The sequence below is a fragment of the Solanum dulcamara genome, chromosome 10 (genome assembly GCF_947179165.1).
Source record: "Solanum dulcamara chromosome 10, daSolDulc1.2, whole genome shotgun sequence".
In the NCBI taxonomy this organism is placed as follows: Eukaryota; Viridiplantae; Streptophyta; class Magnoliopsida; order Solanales; family Solanaceae; genus Solanum; species Solanum dulcamara.
Genome location: NC_077246.1, coordinates 8,381,534 through 8,407,790, shown reverse-complemented (window position 1 = coordinate 8,407,790; position 26,257 = coordinate 8,381,534). Strand labels below are relative to the sequence as shown.

Here is a 26,257-nt window from a genome sequence, read left to right as displayed (position 1 = left end):
TTAGTTCATAATATAGAGATATTTAGTTTTTTTAATTATAGTCTAATTATACTCTTGTATTTGTGTATATAAACTATTGAGGTTAATGAAATAAATCAAGGAATTAATCTCTTTCATGGTATCAGATTTCTAGGGCACAATCCAACGTTCTTCTTCTTCTCGGATTCCTGCTACCGTCGCCCCCCTCCTCTCCCTCTTCCTCTCTTCTCAATCACCATGTCTAACTCAAAATCTTCCTTTCATCCTACTCTTGTTGTATCCAACATCAAGAACCATGTTCCCTTCACTCTTGAAATGGAGAATGTACAATATTCCAAATGGGCGGAACTCTTTAAGATTCATGCAAGATCCCATCGGGTGATTGATCATATTATTCCTCCGGCAACGGGCACGGAGAAACGGCCTCAACAAGAGGAGGACAAAGTTGGACGCCACCGTTCTCCAATGGCTCTACGCTACTATCTCTCATGATCTTTTGCATACAATTCTTGAACCCGAAACCACGGCGATGGAGGCTTGGAATCGCTTGCATGACATATTCCAGGATAACAAACACTCTCGTGCTGTCACCCTTGAGTACGACTTCACTCATGTCGACATGGCAGATTTTCTGAATGTCTCTGCCTATTGTCAACATCTCAAATCTCTAGCGGATCAACTCAAGAATGTTGGCTCCCCGGTCGCTAATGATCGATTAGTTCTTCAACTGGTCTCTGGCCTTACCTAGCCCTATCAAGGTATGGCCACTCTTATTCACCAACATGACCCGTTGCCTCAATTTTATCAAGCCCGTTCGATGCTCACTCTTGAGGAGGCTGGCCGTGCTAAGAAAGCGGCCCAAAGCTCGTACACTGCCTTAGTTGCTCGCTCGTCTGAGGGTCCTCTTGATGTTCTTGATAATTCCTCTTCAACCGCAATTCTAATAGTGGGAAGAAGAACCACAATTGAAGCAATAATGGGGGAAAATATCGCGGTAACAATAGTGGTCGTGGAGGCGGCAAAAGAGGTGCCAGCAGCGGCGATAATACAGGCCGTGGTGGTCAGTTGGGAGGCGGCAATAGCCGCGGCACTGGGCAGCAGTCAGCGGGGCAGAACCCTCCGCTCTATTCTCCATAGGTTGGAGGGCAGTAGTGGTCGTGGATGGCATCATGGGGTCCTTGGGCTATACCACTGTGTCCATACCTTCACCTTTTTGGTCCCGACCCAATTATAAACAGCAGCAGCCACCACGAGCGGGTGTTCTTGGCCCCCGCCCTCAGCAGGCCTACACAACAGCCCCTACTCCTACGGACATTGAGGCCACCATGCATACATTTGGGATCACTCCTCTAGATGCAAATTGATACATGGACACTGGTGCCATTTCTCACATGACATCTACGCAAGGTAACCTCACGTCTTATTTTAATAAGAGCAATAAACGTGATATAATTATTGGTAATGGTCAATCAATTCCAATTCATGGCTATGGTCACATGACTTTGTCTTTCCCGTGTCCTCCCTTGCACTTAAACAATGTCCTTCATGCCCCTCACCTAGTTAAAAATTTAGTGTTCGTTCGCAAATTTACCATTGATAACTCTGCCTCTGTTAATTTTGATCCCATTGAATTTTCTTAGAAGGATTTTCAAATGAGGAGGCTGATAATGAGATGTAACAGTCGGGGAGAGCTTTATCCGGTCACCAATACAGTCACTTCACCATCTACTTTTGCTGCTTTGGCACCATCTCTTTGGCATGTTAGTTTGGGTCACCCGGGAGCACCTGTGTTGAATTCCCTTAAGAAGAATAAATTGATTGATTGTAATTCAAGTAGAGATATTCGTATTTGTCATTCTTGTCCTCTTGGAAAACATATTAAGTTGCTATTTTATGCTTCGAATTCCGGCACTCTTATGCCATTTGATATTATACATAGTGATCTTTGGATATAACCCGTTTTGAGTTCCTCAGGTCATCGATATTATGTCTTGTTTATGGATGATTATTCTAAATTCTTGTGGACGTTTTCTTTATCGCACAAATCACAAACCTTTTCCACATTTTTAACTTTCAAGACATTTATTCGAACTCACTTTGAGCGGGACATCAAGAATATTCAATATGATAATGGCAAGGAATTCGATAATGGCCCCTTTTGGGACTTCTGTAGAGCCAATGGTCTGTCGTTTCGATTGTCATGTCCTCACACATCTCCTCAAAATGGAAAAGCCAAAAGAAAAATCCGTACGATTAATAACATTGTTCGTACCTTATTGGCCCATGCTTCTCTTCCTCCTTACTTTTGCCATCATGCTTTGCAAATGTATGCTTTGATTTTTTATTCAGTTTTTAATATTCGTATTAGAGTTTGATTAAATCTGAAGTCACACCGATTGGAGGTGAAACACTCCCTAACAATGTTGTAAAGACTAAATTTTCGTTCATGAAAAATAATAATCAAGACAAGAATAATAGAGACAAGTAATAATAATTGATTTCAATAACTTATAGATGGGTGTACAATATTTATAAAATCTTATATAAAAAGATGTAATCCTTTGATTCTTCTCTTCATGACAGTCAACTCAAGAACTTAGTTTTGGTGATGAATCGATGGAATACTAATTGAAATTTCACCACGAATGTGAAGCCGGACTTTAATCATAATCGTGGAGGTATAAAAACTTACAGCTCACCGACTTGTAGATCACCACTGAAGAACATTGTTGATCCTTTTTTGAATAATCTATTCAACAAAAAGAAAATAGTATCTTGACATTTTTTTGGTTTCCCATCCGATGTCCGATATTTGCATTGAACCCCGACTATATTCGGATTCGTGTTGCGTAAGACTCCATTGGAGGGTAGCGCTACCTACCAAAAAAATTTCCATATCTAAGACTCGAACGTGAGACCTCTGATTAAGTGAGTAGCAACCTCATCTAGTGCACCACATCATTTGGCGTTAGTACCTTGACTTTGAAAACACAAGGAACAAGTAAGAAAATTGCAAGCTAACTAATGCTTGAATGACGGAGATAGAGAATGATGAAGGGGGTAGAGAAAGCCATCTCTATCCATGGAAAATTGTAATGACGGAGATAGAGAGTGATGAAGGGGGTAGAGAAAGCCATTTCTATCCATCGAAAAATTCTATTGTATCATAATGTATCATATTGTATTATATTATATTATTTTAATAAATATAATATTTAAATAAATTACAATCACATAAAATTTGAATTTCAAGAAAATAAATTGCAAGTATAGTATATGGTTGTAGATTGAAGAAAGAGAAAAGCTCTTTCTTTTTCTATATATAGCTACCCTATTCAATGTCTAGAGTACACAACTCCCTCAAAACCAAATTCCTCCACTTATTATTGTAAAGACTTGTTGTTCTTCTCGTTCTTTTGTATTTATGTTCTCTACTTTGCCATACTCAAAAGTTTCAGTCTTTCTTGTTTTTTTCTAAGTTGGTAAATCATAATTTCAAATGAATCAACAAGAATTTAAAACAAACTAGAGAGTTGCCAACTGGTGTTTTTGTTTGAAAGGACAGAAAATAAAAAATAAAAAAGGGGTCCCTTTTTTTTGTATTTTTCTAAGGGGGTCATGATCAGATATTGTGGTCACTATAATTTGTAAAAAAAAAAAAAAGGATTTCGATGATTTTTATGTTTATGTCCATTGGTGCAGGGTGTTGACTGTTGAGTGAGAAATGGCTACTCGTAATTTGGAGAAACTGGCATCAATTGATGCCCAGTTGAGGCAATTGGTGCCTGCCAAAGTTTCTGAAGATGATAAGCTTGTTGAGTATGATGCTTTGCTTTTGGATAGGTTTCTTGATATTCTTCAAGATTTGCATGGGGAGGATCTCAAGGAAACAGTATGCATTTTTCCCAATTTATGTTTGCTGTTAATTTAACCTATGAATGATTAGCCAATTGTCAATTTATCTTCCAAAGTTGTAGTCTTTGATGTTGCGTTTTGTGTACCCTTGATGAAGTTCTCTGATTTTGGTCTTTGATTTCTAAGGTGTGCTATACTTTGATTTGTTTTACTTGTGCTGAGGGTCTTTGAGAAACCTCCCTATTTCCACGAGGCAGGGGTGAGGTTTGCATACACTCTATCCTCTCCAGACTTTACTTGTGGGATCACACAAAATTTGTTGTTGTTGTTGTTGGTTACTAAGGGATGTTGTGCTGTTTTTCTCTTCCACTTTTAATCTGGTTTATTTCTTTGAGCTAAAGATTGAATTTTTATGTCACTTATAAAAATAAAGGGAATAATGATTGGATTTTTATGTCTTTTCTGACTGAATTGACCACAAGCTTGAATTGGTTACTAAGGGGTGTTGTTTTCTCTTCCACTTTTAATCTGTTTTTATTGCTTGAAGCTAAAGATTGAATTTTTATCACTTATTAAAAAAAAAAAGGAATAAAAAGATTGGATTTTGTGTCTGTTCTGACTGAGTTGACTACAAACACTTAAGAGTCTAAGGTGTGTGTAATACTTAGAGATGGTATTTAGATAGTGGTCTTCATATGCTTCAGTATAGTGTGACTGTGTTAGTGGATGAAATCCCCATGTGTATGGTGACTGGAGCTCCTAAACTTGTGTTGACCAAGTAGTCCTTTTTTTCAGAATGCTTTGTCGTGCTTTCTATAGTATTTTGCCAGAGATCTTCACTTCCATTATTTCTTTTTCAATCTGCTTTTCCTTGAGCCAAGGGTCTATAAGAAACAGTCTCATTATCTCTCGAGGTAGGGGTAAGGGCAGTGTACACTCTACCCTCCTCAGACCCCACTTGTGGGATTACACTGAGTATGTAGTTGTTGCAATTGCAAAAGACTGGTCAACATTAAAGTCTTTGATTTCTTCAATCTCACATTAGGTCCAAGAGTGTTATGAGCTGTCTGCCGAGTATGAAGCCAAGCATGATCCGAAGAAGCTGGAGGAACTTGGCAATGTGTTGACAAGTTTGGACCCAGGGGATTCAATTGTCATTGCTAAAGCTTTCTCTCACATGCTTAACTTGGCCAATTTGGCCGAGGAGGTTCAGATTGCCTACCGTAGGCGCCAAAAGTTGAAGAAAAAGGGGGATTTTGTCGATGAGAATAATGCAACAACTGAGTCAGATATTGAAGAAACTTTCAAGAAACTGGTGGGGGACTTGAAGAAGTCCCCTCAAGAAGTTTTTGATGCTATCAAGAATCAGACTGTGGATCTGGTACTAACAGCTCATCCTACTCAATCTGTACGAAGATCATTGCTTCAAAAGCATGGAAGGTTTGGTCTTTAATCACCATGTTTATTGTCTTCAGCATTTAGATTGGTCTCCTTGGCTTGTCATTTTGTACTAGTTTATGCTTTGTTTTTTCTCTATTAAATATAAATGGAAATGCTCTTTTCGGATCAAATTCCGTGCTTCTTTTGTTTGTTTACTAACTTGTTCTAACTAAATTTTCAGGATCCGTGACTGCTTGGCTCAGTTGTATGCTAAAGACATTACACCCGATGATAAACAAGAGCTTGACGAGGCTCTACAGAGGGAGGTAACTATCGATGTTTAGTTGCTTGATACATGTGTTTTTCCTTGAATGAAATTCTATTATTTGTACCTTCAATTCTGGTGTCTTTCTGACTCTACTAATGGATATTTTAGTGCTTCAATATCATGTAGATATGTCTTCATCTGTCAGACCTCATATTAGTGTAGTTTTACTTGCTAAACTGTATCAATATGACACATCAATGGATTTACTTTTTCATCCCTCCCATGAAGGTTGGAGAAGCAAAACTTGTCTCATTAAGTTACGATTGGTTATTCAGTTGACTCTAAACTTCATTATGCATGTTATAGTGGAGGGAGCTTTACTGAAAATCTACTGAACCCTTGTGCTTTGATTGGTGCAATAAAGTTTGCAACATTTGCTGTCAAATTTCCTTTTCAAATTGTAGAACTTTATAAAATTTTGGTGAGGAAAGTATTTATGACTTTGTCCTAATTAGTCAATCACAATGAAGTTGAATTATTTGCTTGAAATTGCTATATTAATGCAAGTATTCTGGTGGTTGAGGAACGTATCAGTTCTTTCATTCCACAAAATATAGCTGTTATTCTATCTATCCAGATTCTAAGCGTGTTTCAGCTTCCACTTAGATTGATAAGATATGGAGAAATTAATTTCTTCCTGCAGCAGCACTACCATTTAATATTTGCCCCTTCATTCATCTGAATTGTATTTTACCCTGTAAAAAGTGGAGCTAGTTATATGATTGCTCTAAAATCGGAAGATGAAGCAATAATAGCAATCGTTGAACTCAAATATGTGTCACATTCTGTGGATCATGATTTATTCGTAAGATGCACCCATTATTCTTTATTGACAAATATCTGCTACTTATTTCTTGTTGTAGATTCAAGCTGCTTTCCGAACTGATGAGATCCGAAGAACTCCTCCTACTCCACAAGATGAAATGAGAGCTGGAATGAGCTATTTCCATGAAACAATTTGGAAGGGTGTACCAAAGTTCCTGCGCCGTGTTGATACAGCTCTTAAAAATATAGGGATTAATGAACGCGTTCCTTATAATGCTCCTCTTATTCAATTCTCCTCTTGGATGGGCGGCGATCGTGATGGTATGATTCCTCTACTGTAGAGAATGTTTGCAGTTACTTTAGCTAAAAGTTGAGAAAACAAAACATGAGGAAAGCAAAATATTCCTTCTGCTCGGACAGTGATTTCATAGTTACTAGATACAGTAGATAATCCTTATTTGTCTGTCAACGCTCTGCTACCAAATACAGGCAATCCAAGAGTGACTCCTGAGGTCACAAGAGATGTTTGCTTATTGGCCAGAATGATGGCGGCTAACTTGTACTATTCGCAAATAGAGGACCTCATGTTTGAGGTATCCAACAACTAAATTCTTTTTGAAAATTTTGTCTTGATTCATTTAGTGAAAAAATCCCACCATCTACACTGATATTTTTCTAACTTGTACATTCTTTCAGTTATCTATGTGGCGCTGCAATGAAGAACTTCGCATGCGAGCAGATGAACTCCAAAGGTCTTCGAGGAGAGATGAAAAACACTACATAGGTAACTATTTGATTGCTATTGAGGTTGATCCATGAAATTGAATCAAAGAAGAGTTTACTCGTTGCATATAATCTTGATAGGACTGTTATATGCTTGTTTAAAGTATGATTCAAATTCTCCTTTCAAGTGAGCCAACTGTATTTCATCATTGCCAATGAAAAAAGAATAAAAAAAGGTGAGCAAAGGATGTTATTATTTATGATTTTAAAGAGAGAAAAGAGATCATTGTATTCTGGTTGGTATTTATATTAGAAATTGCATTAGAGACTCTCTACTCTTGGAAAGATGTTCCTTTCTTCCAAAAAAGATAAATAAAAAGAAATCTTTGGACAGAGAAATCGCATAATCTGTGGTCTTTTAACATTTTCTTCTGATGCAGAATTTTGGAAGCAAGTTCCTCCAAATGAACCGTATCGTGTAATTCTTGGTGATGTGAGAGATAAGCTGTATCAGACACGCGAGCGTGCTCGCCAACTGTTAGCCCATGGATATTCTGATATTCCAGAGGAAGCAACTTATACTAATATTGAGCAGGTTCGTACTACTATACTTCCGCCTTTTCCTGTCACTGCTTCCTATATGTAGAGCATCCTAAAATTAAGCAGTGAACATTCACTTATTCTCTTGAATGTTTAACTAGTCTTACTAAACAACTTGACATGTTATTCATCGAAAAAAGAAACTAGAAAAACATGAATAAGTGTGTTTCTTTCTTGTTGAATAACAGCATAAGTATTTGCATGGTTGTTCTGTTAAACCAAAATTTATAAATATATGTGTTGCCTGTCATAACACTAATATGGTCATCATTTTATGTAGTTCTTGGAGCCTCTTGAGCTCTGCTACAAATCTCTTTGTGCTTGTGGTGATCGCTCCATCGCTGATGGTAGCCTTCTGGATTTCCTTAGACAAGTTTCTACCTTTGGACTTTCACTTGTGAGACTTGACATAAGACAAGAGTCAGACCGCCATACTGATGTGCTTGATGCTATTACCCAGCATTTGGAAAATGGTTCATATCGAGAATGGTCTGAAGAACGTAGACAAGAGTGGCTTCTGTCTGAACTCAGTGGCAAAAGACCTTTATTTGGACCTGATCTTCCAAAAACTGAAGAAATTGCTGATGTTTTGGATACATTCCATGTCGTAGCCGAACTCCCAGCAGACTGCTTCGGGGCATACATCATCTCAATGGCCACTGCACCATCTGATGTGCTTGCAGTTGAGCTTCTACAGCGTGAATGCCGAGTGAGGCAACCTTTACGAGTTGTTCCACTTTTTGAGAAGTTGGCTGATCTGGATGCTGCTCCTGCTGCCGTTGCACGTCTTTTCTCAATTGAGTGGTACAGAAACCGGATTAATGGCAAGCAAGAAGTCATGATTGGATACTCCGACTCTGGCAAGGATGCAGGTCGTCTATCAGCAGCCTGGCAGTTATATAAGGCTCAAGAGGAGCTTATACAAGTCTCCAAGGAGTTCGGTGTGAAGCTAACCATGTTCCATGGTAGAGGTGGTACAGTGGGAAGAGGAGGTGGCCCCACCCATCTTGCTATATTGTCTCAACCACCTGAAACAGTTCACGGATCTCTCCGTGTAACAGTTCAAGGTGAGGTTATTGAGCAATCTTTTGGGGAAGAACACCTGTGCTTTAGGACACTTCAGCGTTTTACTGCTGCTACACTTGAACATGGGATGCATCCACCAGTCTCTCCAAAACCAGAATGGCGTGCACTTATGGACGAAATCGCAGTTGTTGCTACAGAAAAGTATCGATCAATAGTTTTTAAGGAACCCCGATTTGTAGAGTATTTCCGCCTGGTAAGTGTGCTAGCAATGAACTCAGTTATTAATTGTAGATACTGTCACAAATATTGCCTTGAGTTGTAATAATCTAGTTTTCACTGATCATGTTTGCAGGCCACACCCGAGTTAGAGTATGGTCGAATGAACATTGGTAGCCGTCCATCAAAACGTAAACCCAGCGGAGGCATAGAATCACTTAGAGCTATTCCGTGGATCTTTGCTTGGACTCAGACTAGATTCCATCTTCCAGTCTGGCTCGGCTTTGGAGCAGCATTTAAGTATTCCATTGAAAAGGATATCAAAAACCTCCGCATGCTGCAGGAAATGTACAATGCATGGCCATTCTTTAGGGTAACTATTGATTTGGTTGAGATGGTGTTCGCCAAAGGAGATCCAGGCATTGCTGCATTGTTCGACAAGCTTCTGGTGTCTGAAGATTTGTGGTCTTTCGGTGAACTTCTAAGGTCAAACTATGAGGAGACAAAGAGCCTCCTCCTGCAGGTAATGTGACATATACTTCTGAAAAGGATCGGTTTAACACTTAACATGCTTGATTGCTTCGCAAACTGATTCCAAGTTAGCACATCTAAACTTAATTTTCCCTTTTTAAAATAGATTGCTGGACACAAGGATCTTCTGGAGGGTGACCCATACTTGAAACAACGACTCAGATTGCGTGACTCCTACATCACAACATTGAACGTGTGTCAAGCCTACACCCTAAAGCGTATTCGTGACCCAGACTACAGTGTCATACCAAGGCCTCACATTTCCAAGGAATACATGGAATCAAAGCCAGCTGCTGAACTTGTGAACCTGAACCCGACTAGCGAATATGCACCTGGCTTGGAGGACACACTCATCTTAACCATGAAAGGTATTGCTGCTGGAATGCAGAATACTGGTTAAGTTCATCCTGTTTCATGTCTGTCTTTCATATTTTTTACTTGAAAAAACGCGTTACCTGGAATATGGAAGATGTTAGTCGTCATGTTGTTGACGACGACTAACATCATGATTATGTATCATAATGTTCTTGGAGCAAGCAAAGCCCCAAATAGGGACTATCATTGAGCAAACTATCACAAAGAGTAAACTAGAATCTTATACTGGCCATGGTTATGGTTCACTGGAATCCCTAATCATCTTGGTATAAACTTTGGTATTTGCTTTATCCAGCTATAGAATGCAACTTCCCTGATTTTTAGTAAAACATAATTCATAAATAATGAATATTCTAAGTGTTAATAAACTGATGTTTCTTTTATTAATAAATGTTTGAGATCACATGTTATTACCAACTTTCTAAGACACAACTATACAAAGATGCACTCGTCAATGAATCAATAATAGATTTAATATAATTTTTTCACACATGGTACGATTATTATCTTCACATCGAGCAAATGTTGTGTGTGTGTTTTGTTGTTTTTCTTGCAAAATTTAAAATCATGGGTCAAGTTTCAAATTTGAAAAAAGCTAAAATCACAAATTCGGAATTGAAATTTTACCTTTTAGGTGAATTTAAGATTTGAAATCAAAATTTCAAGTTGAAGTAAAAGTTTTGTTCAATGTATTATATACAAACACAAATTTCAAATCAAAACTTCAAATTTCAATATTCACAACACCATTATTTTATACGGCAAAGGGTTAAATATACCCCAGTACTATTAGAAATAATTTAAATATGACCCTAGTTATAATTTTGATCCTAATATACCCTATACTTTCAGTCCAAATATACCTTTTTCGTTATACTTTTGGTCCAAATATACCCTTTTCGTTATACTTTCGGTTCAAATATACCCTCTCATTATATACTTTGACATAAATTTATTCTTAATTTAAACAAAAAAGCACATAAAAAGCTCAAAATTAAATAACTTATTCTCAATTTTAAATATATCTTTGATCTTCATTTTTTTTCGTTTTTCCTCAAAAATTATTTATTTTTTAAATTAAAAAAAAAAAAGTGAAATAGGCAAGAAAAAGTGTTCAACAATTTATAAAAAAAAATCCCACTAGACTATAATAATCGAAACAATGAAACTAAAAGGGAAGAGGGAAGGAGGGGGTGGGGGTTGAGTACTCCAATTTTCTTTATTAGTTTCACATTTGTGCTATGATTTTTTACCTTTTATTTTTACAATAATTTCATTTATAAACAAGTGCCATGTGACGGAGGCTTTTAAAAGCAATACAATATGTATATTTTATTTAAGATATGGTATCTAATTTTGTTCCACAATGTCAAATATATACATTTTTTTAATGGTATTGAAAAGAAAAAAAGGCAGAGATAAAAAATATATATAAAGAAAATATCTAGGATAAATTTAAAGTATCAGAAAAAGTCTTCAACAATTTATCACTTTTTTTAATTTTAAAAATAAATAATTTTTGAGAAAAAACAAAAACAAATGAAGATCTAGGATATATTTAAAATTATGAATGAGTTATTTAATTTTGAGTTTTTTTCGTGTTTTTTCATTAAAATTAAGGACAGATTTATGCCAAAGTATAATGGGAAAAGTATATTTGAACCGAAAGTATTATATTTGGACCAAAAGTATAACGAGGGTATATTTAAACTATTTCTAATAGTACAGGAATGTATTTGACCCTTATGCCTATTTTATATGGGGGTGTTCATGATTTTGACAAAATTGAACAGAACTAATTTTGGGGGGTTTGATTTTGATTTTGTTTAAAAAATTGAAGAAATAATCGAATCGACCTGGCAAATTGTGTACATATTTTTTATAATTATATATACATACATATATTGTTTTTTATCAACAATTTTGAATATATTGTATATATTTTTATCCCAAAATTTATTTATAATTTATTCATGAGAGCTAAAAAAACTCAAGAGGAGAGCATTTATCTTATTGATTTCATGTATATGGGTATCTATGGCAGTTTGAAATGCCACTCTCTTCCTTGCCTAGACCAAAAGTGGTGAAACTTGAAGCTTTATTCACAATAAATTCAATGATCAAAAGTTTTGTAATGATAGTCGTTCTACCTATTATTTTTTTTTGAATGAATTGTTGTCTTCGTTTTTTTCTTTTTTGTATGAATCCTTTTCGTGTAATTAGTAGTAAAACAAAGAACAAGTCAATTAACTTCCTAATCTTGTATCAAACATAGGATCATCCTTGAACTACTCCACAACAATCTCTCTACCATTGTTCCTTTTTTAAAAAAAATCTCCCTATAAATAGTTAAATATATCATTTGTATTCAAATTGTGACACACACCAAGAGAAGAAAGAAAAACAAAACACAAAAAAGAAAAAAATAAATAAAAAAATGGCAAAGGCTATCTTGGTCTTTTCTGCACTCTGCAGCATATTGGCCTTTGCCAACTTTGCTCTATGCCATGAAGTCTTCAAAGTCGAAGGCAGTGTCTATTGTGATACTTGCCGTGTTCAATTTCAGACCAGAATCAGTGAGAACATTGAAGGTATGAATGTCGTAAATATATACGGTCAAACCGCTTTATAACGTCATTGTTTGTCTGAGTAGTTTTTAGTTGTTATAGTGAGATGTTATAAGAAGAAAAAAGATATAATAGTAACATGACATGATAGTTCCAAAATAAAACTTGACTATTATAATGAAATGTTGTTGTAAAACGGTGTGATGGTAGATTAGTAAGAAAATTGTCATAACCTGTTTGAGCTTTGTTGGATTGACACGTAGGACTATGTCTTAATTTCTTTCTTAAGGGTCGTTTGGTAGGATGCATTAGAAAATCTAATACATGTATAAGTTATTGTATTATTTAATACTTTGTTTGATAGGATTTTATGTCTATGCAGTAATATATGGTGTATAACTAATATATAGCAAACCATGGTATTAGTAATATAAGGGATATTAATGCATGGATAAGCATGGTTAAAGACATAATTGTCCTTAATACATCAAACCAATTAGTGGATAAAAAATAATCTCAGGATAACTAATCTTAGCATTACTAGTCGTGGCATAACTAATCCAACATCACTAATACATCATATTCATTATTATTCTAATACATTCAATCAAACAGACACGTAAGTGTATATGAAGATGGCAAAATGTGTGTGTATACTATGGAATATAGAAGGGATCTAGATCTAAATAACAAAGTAAAAGTAGTATGGGTCATCACATCATGGCTTAGCCAACACTCACTATGCCTCACTAGACTCACCAAGCACATAACATGCACAAGTCAACAACAATTTATCATCAATAAAATAGTTTAGAAGAAAAGAATGTAAGTCGACTTTTTTTTATCCAACATGTTTAAGTTCATTGATACTGTTATAGAAAAACATAACATGAAAAATCAATACTAAAATATTGTTATAGAGAAGTCTGATTGTGTGATGGTACGTTTGGTATAGGTGCAAGAGTGCGGTTGGTATGCAGAGACATTGAGACAGAAAAGGTGAAATATGAAACAGAAGCATTGACAGACAAGAATGGCAAATACATTATAGAAGCATCAGGTGACCATGAGAATGAACTCTGTGATATAGGAGTTGTCCATAGCCCAAGAGAGGATTGCAAGGAACCTGCAATTGGTTTTGAGAACTCAAGGGTTGTGTGCAGTAACAATGTTGGCATGCATAATCCAACACGTTTTGCTAACCCACTTTTCTTCATGAAGAAGGAGAGTCTGCCTGGCTGCAAGGATGTTCTTGATGAGTTGGGTTTATTCCCACTTGAATTTTAATTAAATTACTATCAAGTTTTTTAGAGAAAACATTAGCTTTTGCCCTTTTTGTTGATTTGGTGAATCAACAAGGGAAAAAAATAAGTGTTGACTTCTCCTGTATGTGTAACTCACCATGGACAAGAAAGTTCAATGAATAAGGAGTTTTCATGAGTAGCTAATAGTTGATGCTTCTTACAAACTTTTGGTTTGCTCTTTATGTTTGGAAGTTGTGATGCTCCTCCAGCTGTTAAATTGTCTTTACGAAAAGCAAAGTATAGAAAGACAAATGGAATTGGGAAGAAAAAAAACTTAACTTTATTATAGAATAATTTATCAAATAAATATCAATATCAATATCATCAACATTTTCATCCTTCAGCTAACCTAGTAAGGTACAAACCAGATGTCCAATATTGTTGATGCCCAATATCCCTTCCTTCGTCGTCTCCAATGGTTGTGTATACATGATCATACATATACATTTGTAGATCTTCATCTACAACCAGTCAGCCAACCAGCCACTTCTCTTTAAGTGTTCAGCTATATGGCCAAAAATTAAATTTGACATGTTTCACTAGTTCTCCTCAAACATAAGATAGATTATACTAGGGAGGAAATCCTAATAAGTGTTCAAAAAAAAATGGAAGAAAACAAAGGAGATGGAAAAAGTTGGACGCCAAGAGCAATGAGGAATGAATAAATAACTAGAAGGATGAAAACAGAAACTAAGCCATGGCTCTAAAGGACACCAGCTTTTGAATTGGCTCCTATGAGATTATGACATGGTAGCTCTGATTCACGTCACAGGCAATATCAATCCATCCTCTAAGGTGGGGAGAGAGCAGAGAAGTCAAATACGTGAAGAGGCAAATTACATATCAATCATGCTCTTAAATAGCTTAATGCCTCACCAAGGACTCTAACACCTCTGGATTTGGAGAAACCACCTCCTTCATGCAGCGGCCCTGTTTGTAAATCTTAAATGTTGGTAGAACTGTGACATTTTCAGCAGAAGCAACTTCCGGGCTTTCATCCACATCCACCTTCAGTAGATAAAGAAAGATATTAACCTATTTTGAAACATGGCAGTGTCTTGGTCATAGGTAAAAGCTCTAAGTACTACACCCTATCAACGCGAAATTGTCAGTCATTGCTTACCTTGAGAAAATTTACAGAAGCATATTTAGTGCTTAATGTGTGTAAAATTGGAGATATCTGCTTGCATTGTAGGTTGGATGCTGCTTCAAAATATACTATGGATGCACCTGCAGTTCCCAACATAATTATTGAATCATAGTAAATCACAACGTGAGGATCCGATAAGGATGCAGGGCAGCCTACCAGGTGATGAGATTGCAGCTCGAAACTGCTCGAGACCTAAAACCAACTTCACCTCCTCAGCAGATTTCATATTGTAAACATCTTCTCCACATGATTTCTTCAATGCAACTTGGGCATGGACCAATGAATCAGCAACTTCATTGTCATATGGAAGTGCCTTCCTCAAAACTTCATAATCTCTAACAGCTTCAGCCCATCTTTCTAGCTATAATTGATTTCACTCAACAGAGAAACTAGCAAGTGAGAACAAATTAAAAGTCCTCTTGGAAAACATATCCCATATAAAGTTTGAGGGTAAGTCTGTCACCTTAGTGTTTGAGGCAGCCTTTCGAAGAAGGGCTTTAGTATAATTTGGCTGAATACAGAGAGCTTGATTGCAATCATCCACTGATTTCTCCCACTGCCTGAGTTTGTACCAGCAAGCTGCTCTATTGCAGTATAAAACTGCATTTGAAGAATCAAGCCTGAGACCTTCCCCATAAGCCGCACACGCTTCAGTATATCTCTCAGATTTAAATAAATCATTTCCACGAGCACGAGCTCGTCCCACCAACCTCACATTCTTGAATAAAACTGAAACTTCAATACTTCGAGGGTCAATCTGTCCAGCTCTCTCAATGGTGGTAAGTGCATTTTCACACCTGCAAATATTCGTGATTCATTCTTTTAGAGCCGAATTGCCATAACCTCTCATTTCTGTTAAAAGTTAAGCAAATAAGTCTTAACTCACCTTCCCAAAGCCAGTTCCAGTTGAGACTGAACAAAAAGTAGGTATGCTTCAGAAAGCATCCCGAAAATTTTTGACTGGGATCCCAAAATAGATGATTCAGACTTGCGAGCATTTGATAGGCTCAATTCAGCATCCCCTAATTGGTGTAGCTTTAAAAGAGCTTCCGCTCTACATGCATGCAGCTGTGAATTCAATTTCAGTGGTTCAGTAACAGCACTTAACTTTTCGTGCAGCCTTTTATTCACACAGACTGAATTTTATCATTGCTTTACCTGGGGAGATGCATCAGCTCCAGAAGCAATTGCTGCATCAGCTTCTCTTAATGTACTCCACCAATCAGCAACCTTACGGGCATCAGTGCATTTTCCAATATGTTTCTCCACTGCCTGCAACTTTAGCAAATCACCCTGATCTGGCTGATGCCCCAGGATACACATATGATTTCTGGCATTTTCAACCTGTCCTAAACTGCGAGTCTTACAGGAATTAGATGGCATTCAGAAAGATGAAAAACAAAGAAATTCTAACAACCTAATTCAGACAGGACATGATAAACTGCTGAAGCAAGTTTGATTAAAAATCATGAAGAAAATTAGATGGTTGATAACAGAATTGTTGGTGGAAAGCTAACAAGCCGCTAATAAGACTTAAGAAGGGAAAGGAAAGAACATACTGACTTCGAAACGAGAAATCCAAAGAAACCAAAAAGAAAACAGCACTAGAAAACCATACTCCATAAAATGCTTGGGCAGCAAAAAGATATTGCACTTCACCAACACCACCTACAAATAATAATCATGAAGAAAGACATGACGCGCAACAAGGATTCCTAGTTATTTAGGAGTCCTTTGGCCATGAAAATGATTTAGCATATCTCAAATAAATTTGGAGATTATTTCAAACAAGTTCTTTATCAACTGCCCATTATTTCAACTTCAAACTTGAAATACAGAATCTAAAGTTTGAAAAACATGGTTTAGGAGTTTTTCAAGTTTTTACTCTTGAAACTTCAAATTTGTTTTCATGTCCAAACACAACTTCAATTTCCAAGTAATCTTTTTCAACTTAACTTAAAATACTACCTTTTTTTCAAATCTCAACCAAATCATGTCTAAATACCAACTCTCACTCAAGAGAGCCTATAAACCAATGAGAACTAACCCCCTAGAACTGAATAACAACAGGATGTCTTAACCTGCTAAAAGATGAAAACCAGGAAAAAGAAAAATAGGACAGGTAAACAAAGATGACAGTAACTATAACGAAAGGACAACCCTATGTAACAGGGACAATGGCCACAATAATCCAAGTAATCAAAGTAATTGACTGTATATCTTCAAAGGCAATAAGATCTGATAAATGATGAAAAGCAACCGGTAGAACCAATCAAGAACTTCTCTTTTTAACGATATTTTACATAAGGTGACAGCAGAAGGGGAAGGAAAAATGGGGGGCGATGGAATTGACCTCACACACATATTGTGAGGTTAACTCAGTAACACTAGACTATGAACCTTTGCCAGGCAACACTATAGATCAGTCATCACATCTGGTAGATCCCAGTTGAGATTTGGTCGGGTAAGGGACACGCAATGCATCAGCTAAGGGAGTATGATATTATCAAAATAACCATCTTGGCAATGTGAATCCAATTAACACAAAAACTACAGAAATTTCACAGCATTGCTAAGATACTATCTGATAACTAATACTGAAACATTCATATAGATTCCAAAAGATTTCAACTCTCCTACACTTACCTAAGTAGCAAAGATCCTAACCGTTGATGCGCTCTAAAGTATGAAGGATCCAGCCTAATAGCTTCCTCACATTCCTTCACAGCTTCCGCCACCCGTTTCAGACCCATCAATGCAGCTGCCCGATTACAATGATATGCAGCATTTCCAGGAGAAATCGATATAGATTTATCATAAAAACTTAAAGCCTCAGAAAAATTACCCTTCTTGTAATTCTCATTCCCTATTATCTTCAACTCTTCTGGATCATTGAGCGAATAATTTTTCTCTTTCACGGCATTGGCATTGGCAGCATCAACCCCACCACCGCCCCGAATTATACTTCCGTGGCCGTAATTCCCGGTTCTTGACCCGAAAACGTCCATCTTCAAAGGTTTACTACTAGGAACAGCGGTTTTCAAAATTTTACCTGAAGGGCAGATATTGCCGGTGGGAAATGAATTTATAGCAGGGGAGTTTACAGAACTTCTACCGGAGTAGATTAACGGATGAGAATCGGACCTTGACCGAGTATGACCCGGTTTAAACCGACGTGAACTCTCAACTGAACCGGAAAGCTCACCGGAATGATTGGTATTAAACCGGTTAGGACCGGACATTGATCCAGATGAACTGGAGCTACTACTTGTAGAAGTAATACATGTAAATCCATTAGGTCGGGTTGAAGAACCCAGATCCAGTTCTCTGAAATCGGGTTTGTTAATGTCGGTACCATCTTCAGTGGAATTGAGAGAAGAGTTTCTCAACCGATCAGTTAGACTAATTTCGAAGATGGGGTTTCCAGAATTTGCCATTCCTAAAACCCCACAACACAATCTTGGTTTCTCTTTTTGGATTGCAATATGTTTTGAGTTGAATTATAAGTTGAAGGAAGAGGAAAAGAGAGAAAGGGGGTGGGGGATCTCGTGATATATAAAAGGAAGAAGCAAAGAATGAATGCGAGGGTTGGCAAAAGAGAGAGAGAGAAGCTTTTTCTCTCACTTTTAGAGAGAGAAACTGCGACTTTTACAGAGAGAGAGAGAGAGAAGAGGAGGGAGGGAAGAAGAAGAAGAAGAAGAAGAAGAAGAGGAGAAAAAAGTCTGTTCGGTGGAGGGTAAACTGCTACTTCACGAGACACCCCAATTATCTTCTTTATTTTATTTTTTCGGTGTCAAATAATATAATTAAACACTTTATTTGGCATTGGAAAATAAATATCGACCACTCTTGATTTATTTTGGTATTAATAGAAAGAAAAAAAAAGAGTCAATTCCACCCTAAATCAAATCGATAATATTATATAATATATATATGTACATACGGTAAAGGGTCAAAAATATTTCAAAACTATAGGAAAAGATTTTAAAATATCCCCCATCCACCTTTTGATCTAAAAATATTCTTCTACTCATCGTTTTGGTTTAAAAATAACCTTCAATCCACCTTTATAGTTAACTATAACCTTTGAAACTAATAACCCTCTTTTTATTTTTTATTTTTTAAAAGTATTTATCATGTATCATTTTCTATTGGATGAAATAAAAATTTTACCTCCACTAACTTTTTTATACCTCTTCAAGACCCCAATTTTTTTATAAAAAAATCTAATAGTTTTTTTATAGCTTTAGCTTTTTCTTCTTATTTTTTTATAAAATTTGTTTTGGGATCATGAAGAAAGATATTACTTTCATTTGGATAAATTATGAGAAAAAATATTTTTAAAATAGTTTTTTATTTGTTGTAGTTTTTTTTAATTTAGTTTTTTTATGGTCATCAAGCTTGTATATTATTTTGGTTTGGATAAATTATGGAAAAAAAATTGAAAAACTTACTTAAAAGATCTTTTAGTTATATGTATTATTACAACATAGTTTTGCAATAACTATTTAAAACCTGTCTTGTAATAGAAAAAAATATTTATTTATTTTTAACTATCTTGTAATAAATAATTTAGTTTAAAATATTTTTTTACTATCTTGTAATAACTAAAAAATATTTTAGTTATACATATAACTAAATTTTTTAAGTTATTTTATTTATACATATTGTAAAAAATAAGTATTATTAAACAGTAAAGAAAAATCAAGCCAAGAACTAAAAAAATCTAGTTTTTTTCTCTGGTTAACCGGATAAAAAAATTCTAGTCTTATTTATCAATGTAGCTTTTAAAAAAAAATGGAGGGGGGAGGGGGGTCTTAAAGACGTATATTGTTTTTGGCTTAGATAAATTATGAAAAAAAATTAGTGGAGGTGGAATTTTTATTTCATCCCAAAAAAAATGACACGTGATAAATACTTTTAAAAAATAAAAAGAGGGTTGTTAGTTTGAAGGGTTATAGTTAATCAAAAAGGTGGATAGAAGGGTATGTTTAAACCAAAAAGATGAGTAGAAGGGTATTTTTAAACCAAAAGGTGGATGGAGGGTATTTGCAAATATTTTCCTATAGTTTAGGGGTATTTTTTGCCCTTTTCTGATATATATATATATATATTTATATACACACACTCTCTGTTCAATAATAGTTATCCATTATTGAGAATTAAGAAGCAGTAAATGGTAGAGGTAATTTTATCAAATCACTCTTATTAAATGGAAGTCATATAAACATTGAAATACAAATAGTCATGTAAACATTGAAATACAAATAGTAATCCCTTCATTCCAAAATAATTAAATTGTTGGAATATGGCACATATCTTACGAAGAAAAAAAACAAAGACATAAATTAGAAATGTTTTTCCATTTTTGTCCTTTTCAAACTCCATGATAACCTCTCAATACTCATTTAATTTATTCTTGGAACTCAACCTTGAAATTTAATTAATGAAGGATAAAATTGGGAAAAAAAATCAATATCTATCTTGAATAATGAACAATTTAATTATTTTGAACACTAAAAAATACTCCAACAATTCAATTATTTTGGAATGGAAGGAGTATTTAATAGCAATAGTAAAATAGACAAAACAAGATAAACTATTCATTGGTTTTATAAAATGGACAAATATTGTTGGACATCTCAAAATAGTATAATGGATAAGTAAAGATGGACGGAGGGAATATATATGAAAATTACTATTTTAAAAAATAAGAATTATTTTTGGATTTATAATTTAAAGTTTAATGAGTTCAATGATAAGAACCTAAAGGTTAAACCTATCAAATTTATATCTCACATAATAGTACATCCAACCTCTTGAACATCTGGATACGCCTCTGTATAGAATGTATCAAAATACCTTTTAATTTTATAATCTTAATCATGTCACTGGGTAAGTTAGAATTATAGAATTGAAAAAGAAGAACATTTTTTAAAACAAACTAAAAAAAATAAGACAAACAGATAAAGTATTAATTAGGAATGGTATTTGATTATTTTAATCTTATATATGTCATAAGATATATAATTTTTCCTCATTGAAGGTTTACTCCATTTATGTGTCGCAGGTAAAATATTTGTAGTCTTCATGAATAATTTTCACTAAGGATAAAATGAGAAAAGATAATTAAATTTTTCTTGAACTTCTAAAATGATATAAATATTTTGAATAAAGATAACAAGTATTTTGAAACGGAAAAAATATATTTTACCTACATTATTTGTTTTTTAAGGGTGAAAACTATTTACATCTTTCAGTTTTGCTTAAAATTTAATGTCACGATCCAACCCCGCGGGCCGTGACGGATGCCCGAACTGGACACTCGCATATACCCCTGCTAGCTATAAGTATACATGTCTCTTATTTGAGTCATAGCGTGCCAACAGACAAGACAATATATAAGCCGACGAGGCTATCGTAACATATAGGCACAACTATTCACACATACATATACAACCCACGTACATGTATACATAACCCACGTACATGTCCACCGACCTCTAAGAGTAAGAACAGTAACATAAGGCGGGACAAGGCCCCCGTCGTACCCGTAATCACATAAATATATATACATAGAAGGTTTAGTATCAAAACTCGGCTCCGATTCAATGGAGCTTCTTCCAAATTTGCTGAGTGGAATCCTAAGCTGGCGGATCCCCAAAGCGCGCGCCTGTACCTGCAGGCATGAAATGCAGCCCCCCCAGAAAGAGGGGATCAGTACGACATATGTACTGAGTATGTAAAGTATAAAACATCAAAAGGAGGGCACAACTAACATAGGGATGCAGGGGCAAGTATAACATTCAACAAACCACTGTACCTGCATCTCATAAAATAAAGTCGTACATACTATCATCACATACGGTACCCGGCCTGTTCGGGGACCCGGTGTAACAATCACATCACTCTGTTATCATAAGCATTTATGTGTTATTAGTGCTATCTCATATAATAATGCCGAGAAACGTACGGCCCGATCCATTTATCATATAGTAATGTCGAGGAACGTTCGACCCGATCCATATGTCATATAATAATGTCGAGGAGCGTTCGGTCCGATTCATTTATCATATAATAATATCGAGGAACGTTCGGCCCGATCCATTTATCATATAAGTATATTATAGCCGGCCCAGGACTTGGTGAAAGATGTATCACAGTATACACGAGTGGAGTAGTGAGTAACCATATGCAATTTAAACCATCATTGGAGACTTGTTGAAATAATCAAAATGAACTATCACTCAAAAATTAAGACAATAGCCATAACAAGTATCTTTGGAGTGTTCTTATGATTTGCATCAAGTAGCACTTTTGGAGTCATCTGCTCGTATCAAGGCGTAATAACATATCTTTTGGAAGTCAAGAAAATGGCCATCTTAGTGGCCTTGAGAATGGGGCTTCCTTGGGATCACCCATACTTCGTCTATTTGTTTCATAAAGTTCATACCAAAAAAAAGAAGATTAACTTTACCTACTTACTACTTCCCAAGGTATAGAAAAACTTGAGAAGCCATAGTTCAATTATTAGAAGGGTTCTAGCTTAAAGGAGTGAATAAGGGTCATGCTTTATACCACAACCTAAATTATACCAACTTAGGATGGTTGGACACTTTCACATGAATCGAGGCAAAAGGACATACGTTCTAGGGAATTAAAAACGTTAGCCATCTTAGTGTACTTAAGAATACGAGCTTTTTGTAGACTTTGTGCATTCTCCGTCCGTGGCTTTCTATGAGCCATGCCAAAAGAAGAAAGAGAATAAGCTTTACATACCCTCTACTTTCCCTCATAGAGTCATTATATACATATGTGCCGTGGAACGTACGGCCCGATCCTTAGATAGTAACATATATTATACTTGGCCCATCAAGGGACTCGGTACCATAAACATATCGTCATAACATTATAACTTACGTCAAGGGCATATCAAGATGGAAGAAGGGTAGCTCTATTTACTCATGCCAAGAGAAGAAAGGGCTTCAAATACCTTTTTCGGGATTAATTGAAATCCGACTTGCCTTGATACCTCCTTAACCTATTGACATGAAAGTAATACTAAGATTAATAGTCTTTCACTTTCCAATATCCCACTCTACAACCAAGTACTAATAGGAGTCATTTCCTTATCCATTACTCCCGACTAGTTTGTTACTAGTTTCGATGCTACCGAAAATCGGGCAGCATTTCCCCTATAACTTCAACATCTCCGAGATTTCAACTTGGCCACAATGTCAACAACCATACCAACAACAACAACCAGCAGCATATTTACAAGTAATTCACTTCAACTTTACACAATACAAGCTCCAAACTACGATACAAAAATAGAATTTTTAACCTTTATTTCGCAAAATCTTTAACCATACAAAATGGAGGGTCGTGTGGCTGCAACCAGCAGCACCCACACCCTTTTTAAATCAATTTAAATCCCTGCAACACGCAACCCCACCAACTGCACCCGTAGCACCACAACGGCAATACAACATGCGACTTTGATTTAGCTACTACGACTTTAATCTAGTTTGTTTCTATCGTCAAGCATCCTTATGCAATTTTTCTACTTCCAACCTTATTTAATACATGTAATATACCCCATAACATCATCATAACCTCCAGTTCGAAAGAAAAACTTTACCTTACCCGAAACTCGCCAAAACTTGCCGGAATTCGCCTCAGAATTTCCTTTAGCGCAGCTGAAACTTTGGGGCTGTTTGGTAATGTTTTGGGCTGCTCCAAATCATAAATTTTTCATTACTAACACCTTCATAACATCAAGGTGCACCCTAGATAATTAATTCACGGAACGAAACCGGAGGACTTATCTTTTTTTCTCCCAATTTGTAGCCCTCTTTCTTCTAGCTTAAGGGTTTCTTCTTCTTTTTTTTTCTCTAGATCCTTCTTGAATGTAGATGAAGTGTATGGATAAAGATGACTTAAAAGTCATCAACATATATATATATAGGCTACTTTGCGAATTTTTCTTTTTGCCCTTTGCCTTTTCTAATATTTCCACACTATTAATGTTCATAACCAACTTGTATATTAAAATAAATTTTGAAAGATGGTCATTACCTTAACTTCACCACGGCTACCTTAAAATATCCAACGGTATAAAATACGGGATATAACATTTAATTTGTTTCTCTCAATTTTGAATAATATATGTTCTTTCCCTTATTCGAATTTACTCTTCTAAAAACCTATTTTATCATATATTATCGCCTTTTTTTAACTTCTTTAATACCAATTTTTTAAAAAAAGATTCTATATAATAAATTTTATATATAAAAGAATTAAATATATTACTTTTTAGACAAATTTTATATACAAAATAAATCTCTATGGTCAAGAAGAGATATCCTGGAAGGAATTTCGATGAATTATGGTGTCAACTATCAATGAGTATGGTGTAGCGGATGGTGTTATTTCTTTTTTAATTAAAGATTTTAAATTTGAATCTTGAGTATAGAAAAATTCTTGATACAAGAAAATAACTCAAAAAATCTTGGTAAACACTGAAAAATTCATTGATCTCCGTACCATTTTAACTTAGATTATTCTAAGAACCAAGAGAAAATTTGCAAAAAATGAATCTGGGGACCAGGTTCGCATCACGGATCTGGACAGGTATTTTGCTCCAGATAAATTTTAGTAGGATGCGCAACTGTCCGCGTCGCGGATAAGAAAAGTTTTAAAAAATGGATTTGGGGACCAGATCTGTGTCGCGGACCTGGGAGTTAATTTTTGTCCGTCGTTTATTTTAATGAGGGGTAAGGCTGGCAGCGAATCAGATTTTCTCTGGTCTGAACCGATTTCGGTTTCAGTTCGGACTCTGGTTAAATCGGTACCGATTGATCTGGTAAGTACCAGTAATATATGGTATCGGAACGGGTACCGGTATGGATCCTAGGTTTTTACCAGTTTGAATCGGTTCCGATCCAGTTCCGGACCGATTTTACCGATAAGATTTAAATAATTTTTTTTAAAAAAGTTTTCTTTCATTTTTCTCACAAATTGGCAAAATATTTCATTAACATCTTACAAACTCTCTCAGTTCTTAAATTTTCTTGTTGAATACTTGATTATAAATTTTGTATTTGTGTTATTTGTTAATTGGAGTTCGGAGATTTTTTGAAATAATTTGCAAGCTTCAATTGGCATCTCTCAATTCCGACTTTTGGCTATACGTCTATTTTTACACAGACGTTCGGTACATTCATTCCAACTTTAATCTCTTTATTTGTTTATTTATCAAGTTACTATATATTTTTGTTATATTTATATTTCTTGTTTTTATTATATTTTTATTATTTTAAACTTTAAATATGAATTCACAAAAAAATAGTGGAAAAAAAAATAACTAATATCCGCAAAGAAAAAATCTACTACTACAAAATTAAATTTAAAGTTCATATTGTTTACTACTTTTTATTGTTTAAACTTAAATTTTACTTAAATTACAATTCTTACAAGTTACAAGTTTCAAATTAAAAATTAAAAATTTTATAAAAAGTTACAAACTTTTTGCATTAATATTATACTAAGTTACTACTTATAAATTATAATTAATATTTAATGAGTTATTAATAAATAGTTAAATAACATTTTAAATATTTAATTTTTAAAAAAAAACCTCTAATGACCCAGTTCCAGTACCGATCCGATCCGATTTCAATCCGTTATATATAGGACTGGACCAGAAACTTGGAAATGTATCGGTAGATCCGGTTCTGATAATTGGAACGGGTTAACAGAACCGGTTTTGATTTCGAATTCGATAAAATCAATCCGGTAATTTTCGATCCAGTTCGTTGCCAACCTTAATGAGGGGTGTTTCGGTCTTTTCTCCACCTTTCTCAAACTTAACTCAATACATTTTGGAACCAAAATTCGTCCCTTATCAGTACCCCGTGGTTTTTTTTACCTTTTGGGAACAAGAATTAAAGATAATAGGAGAAGCTAGGGCTCAAGGATTTTAAGACTAATCTTCAACTTTTGCTTAACAAATTTTCGATCCAGGTATGTAAGGCTAATCATAGTGATGGATTGAACTCATCTTCATGCCCTACATCTATTTAAATTCGGTAAAAGAGTAATCTAGGGTTGGATAAGTAGTACCGTTGAGTTCTGAATTTATATCCCTTTATTGAATTGATATATATTGTGCATTTGAGATTCTTGAGTTAATTATTCATGTTTATTTTCAGTATGAACACTTTTATTTGAGTATTCATTGAGTTATTATTGAGAAGTTTTCTTAAAAACAAATATTGTCCTTGAATTGATTTATGAGGAGAGCAAAAAATGAGTTTTGAGAAAGAGTTTCTAAGTATGAACTGAGCAAGAGTATAAGGGAACTAAGTATTCCCAAATGTGTCACTTTTTACATTAAGAAAAGAGAAACTTTGATTTCTAAATAGTTTATGAGTTTAGAGATACTTTAGAGCTAGAC

At 35.2% G+C, this 26,257-nt stretch overlaps 3 protein-coding genes and 1 pseudogene across 4 annotated transcripts; 3 read left to right on the top strand and 1 right to left on the bottom strand.

Annotated features, from left to right (window-relative positions):
- The first annotated feature begins 216 nt into the window (after positions 1–216).
- Positions 217–1,213, top strand: LOC129905012 (uncharacterized; annotated as a pseudogene).
- A 2,085-nt stretch (positions 1,214–3,298) lies between these two features.
- On the top strand, positions 3,299–10,072 carry LOC129870169 (phosphoenolpyruvate carboxylase). Of its 2 annotated transcripts, XM_055944812.1 has the most exons (11): positions 3,299–3,367; positions 3,682–3,871; positions 4,880–5,274; positions 5,456–5,540; positions 6,406–6,628; positions 6,797–6,900; positions 7,004–7,091; positions 7,471–7,625; positions 7,911–8,909; positions 9,009–9,395; positions 9,510–10,072. In XM_055944812.1, exons 2-11 carry the CDS (start codon positions 3,704–3,706, stop codon positions 9,801–9,803), a joined length of 2,898 nt encoding a protein of 965 aa, XP_055800787.1. In that variant the 5' UTR covers positions 3,299–3,367; positions 3,682–3,703; the 3' UTR covers positions 9,804–10,072. The 2 variants fall into 2 exon arrangements, with proteins under 2 accessions (XP_055800787.1, XP_055800788.1); XM_055944813.1 differs by lacking the exon at positions 3,299–3,367 and having other exon boundaries at positions 3,424–3,871.
- Positions 10,073–12,175: 2,103 nt separating this feature from the next.
- LOC129870981 (anther-specific protein LAT52-like) lies at positions 12,176–13,700 on the top strand. The gene is made up of 2 exons (XM_055945847.1): positions 12,176–12,369; positions 13,301–13,700. Exons 1-2 carry the CDS (start codon positions 12,216–12,218, stop codon positions 13,630–13,632), a joined length of 486 nt encoding a protein of 161 aa, XP_055801822.1. The 5' UTR covers positions 12,176–12,215; the 3' UTR covers positions 13,633–13,700.
- A 206-nt stretch (positions 13,701–13,906) lies between these two features.
- Positions 13,907–18,538, bottom strand: LOC129870514 (TPR repeat-containing thioredoxin TTL1-like). Its single transcript, XM_055945326.1, has 7 exons — positions 17,446–18,538; positions 15,958–16,153; positions 15,686–15,867; positions 15,263–15,596; positions 14,956–15,160; positions 14,773–14,879; positions 13,907–14,657 (listed from the first exon to the last, which is right to left on the bottom strand). Exons 1-7 carry the CDS (start codon positions 18,234–18,236, stop codon positions 14,514–14,516), a joined length of 1,959 nt encoding a protein of 652 aa, XP_055801301.1. The 5' UTR covers positions 18,237–18,538; the 3' UTR covers positions 13,907–14,513.
- Between the last annotated feature and the right edge of the window lie 7,719 nt (positions 18,539–26,257).

Excerpts from the sequence above, each read along its gene's own strand:
- LOC129870169 (XM_055944812.1), top strand. The coding sequence starts at position 3,704 with ATGGCTACTCGTAATTTGGAGAAACTGGCATCAATTGATGCCCAGTTG. Across the intron at positions 6,629-6,796 it reads GATGGGCGGCGATCGTGATG|GCAATCCAAGAGTGACTCCT; the intron begins GTATGATTCCTC and ends TACCAAATACAG. Across the intron at positions 7,626-7,910 it reads CTTATACTAATATTGAGCAG|TTCTTGGAGCCTCTTGAGCT; the intron begins GTTCGTACTACT and ends CATTTTATGTAG.
- LOC129870981 (XM_055945847.1), top strand. The coding sequence starts at position 12,216 with ATGGCAAAGGCTATCTTGGTCTTTTCTGCACTCTGCAGCATATTGGCC. Across the intron at positions 12,370-13,300 it reads AATCAGTGAGAACATTGAAG|GTGCAAGAGTGCGGTTGGTA; the intron begins GTATGAATGTCG and ends CGTTTGGTATAG.
- LOC129870514 (XM_055945326.1), bottom strand. The coding sequence starts at position 18,236 with ATGGCAAATTCTGGAAACCCCATCTTCGAAATTAGTCTAACTGATCGG. Across the intron at positions 15,597-15,685 it reads CTGGAACTGGCTTTGGGAAG|GTGTGAAAATGCACTTACCA; the intron begins GTGAGTTAAGAC and ends GAATATTTGCAG. Across the intron at positions 15,161-15,262 it reads AGGCTGCCTCAAACACTAAG|CTAGAAAGATGGGCTGAAGC; the intron begins GTGACAGACTTA and ends AATCAATTATAG.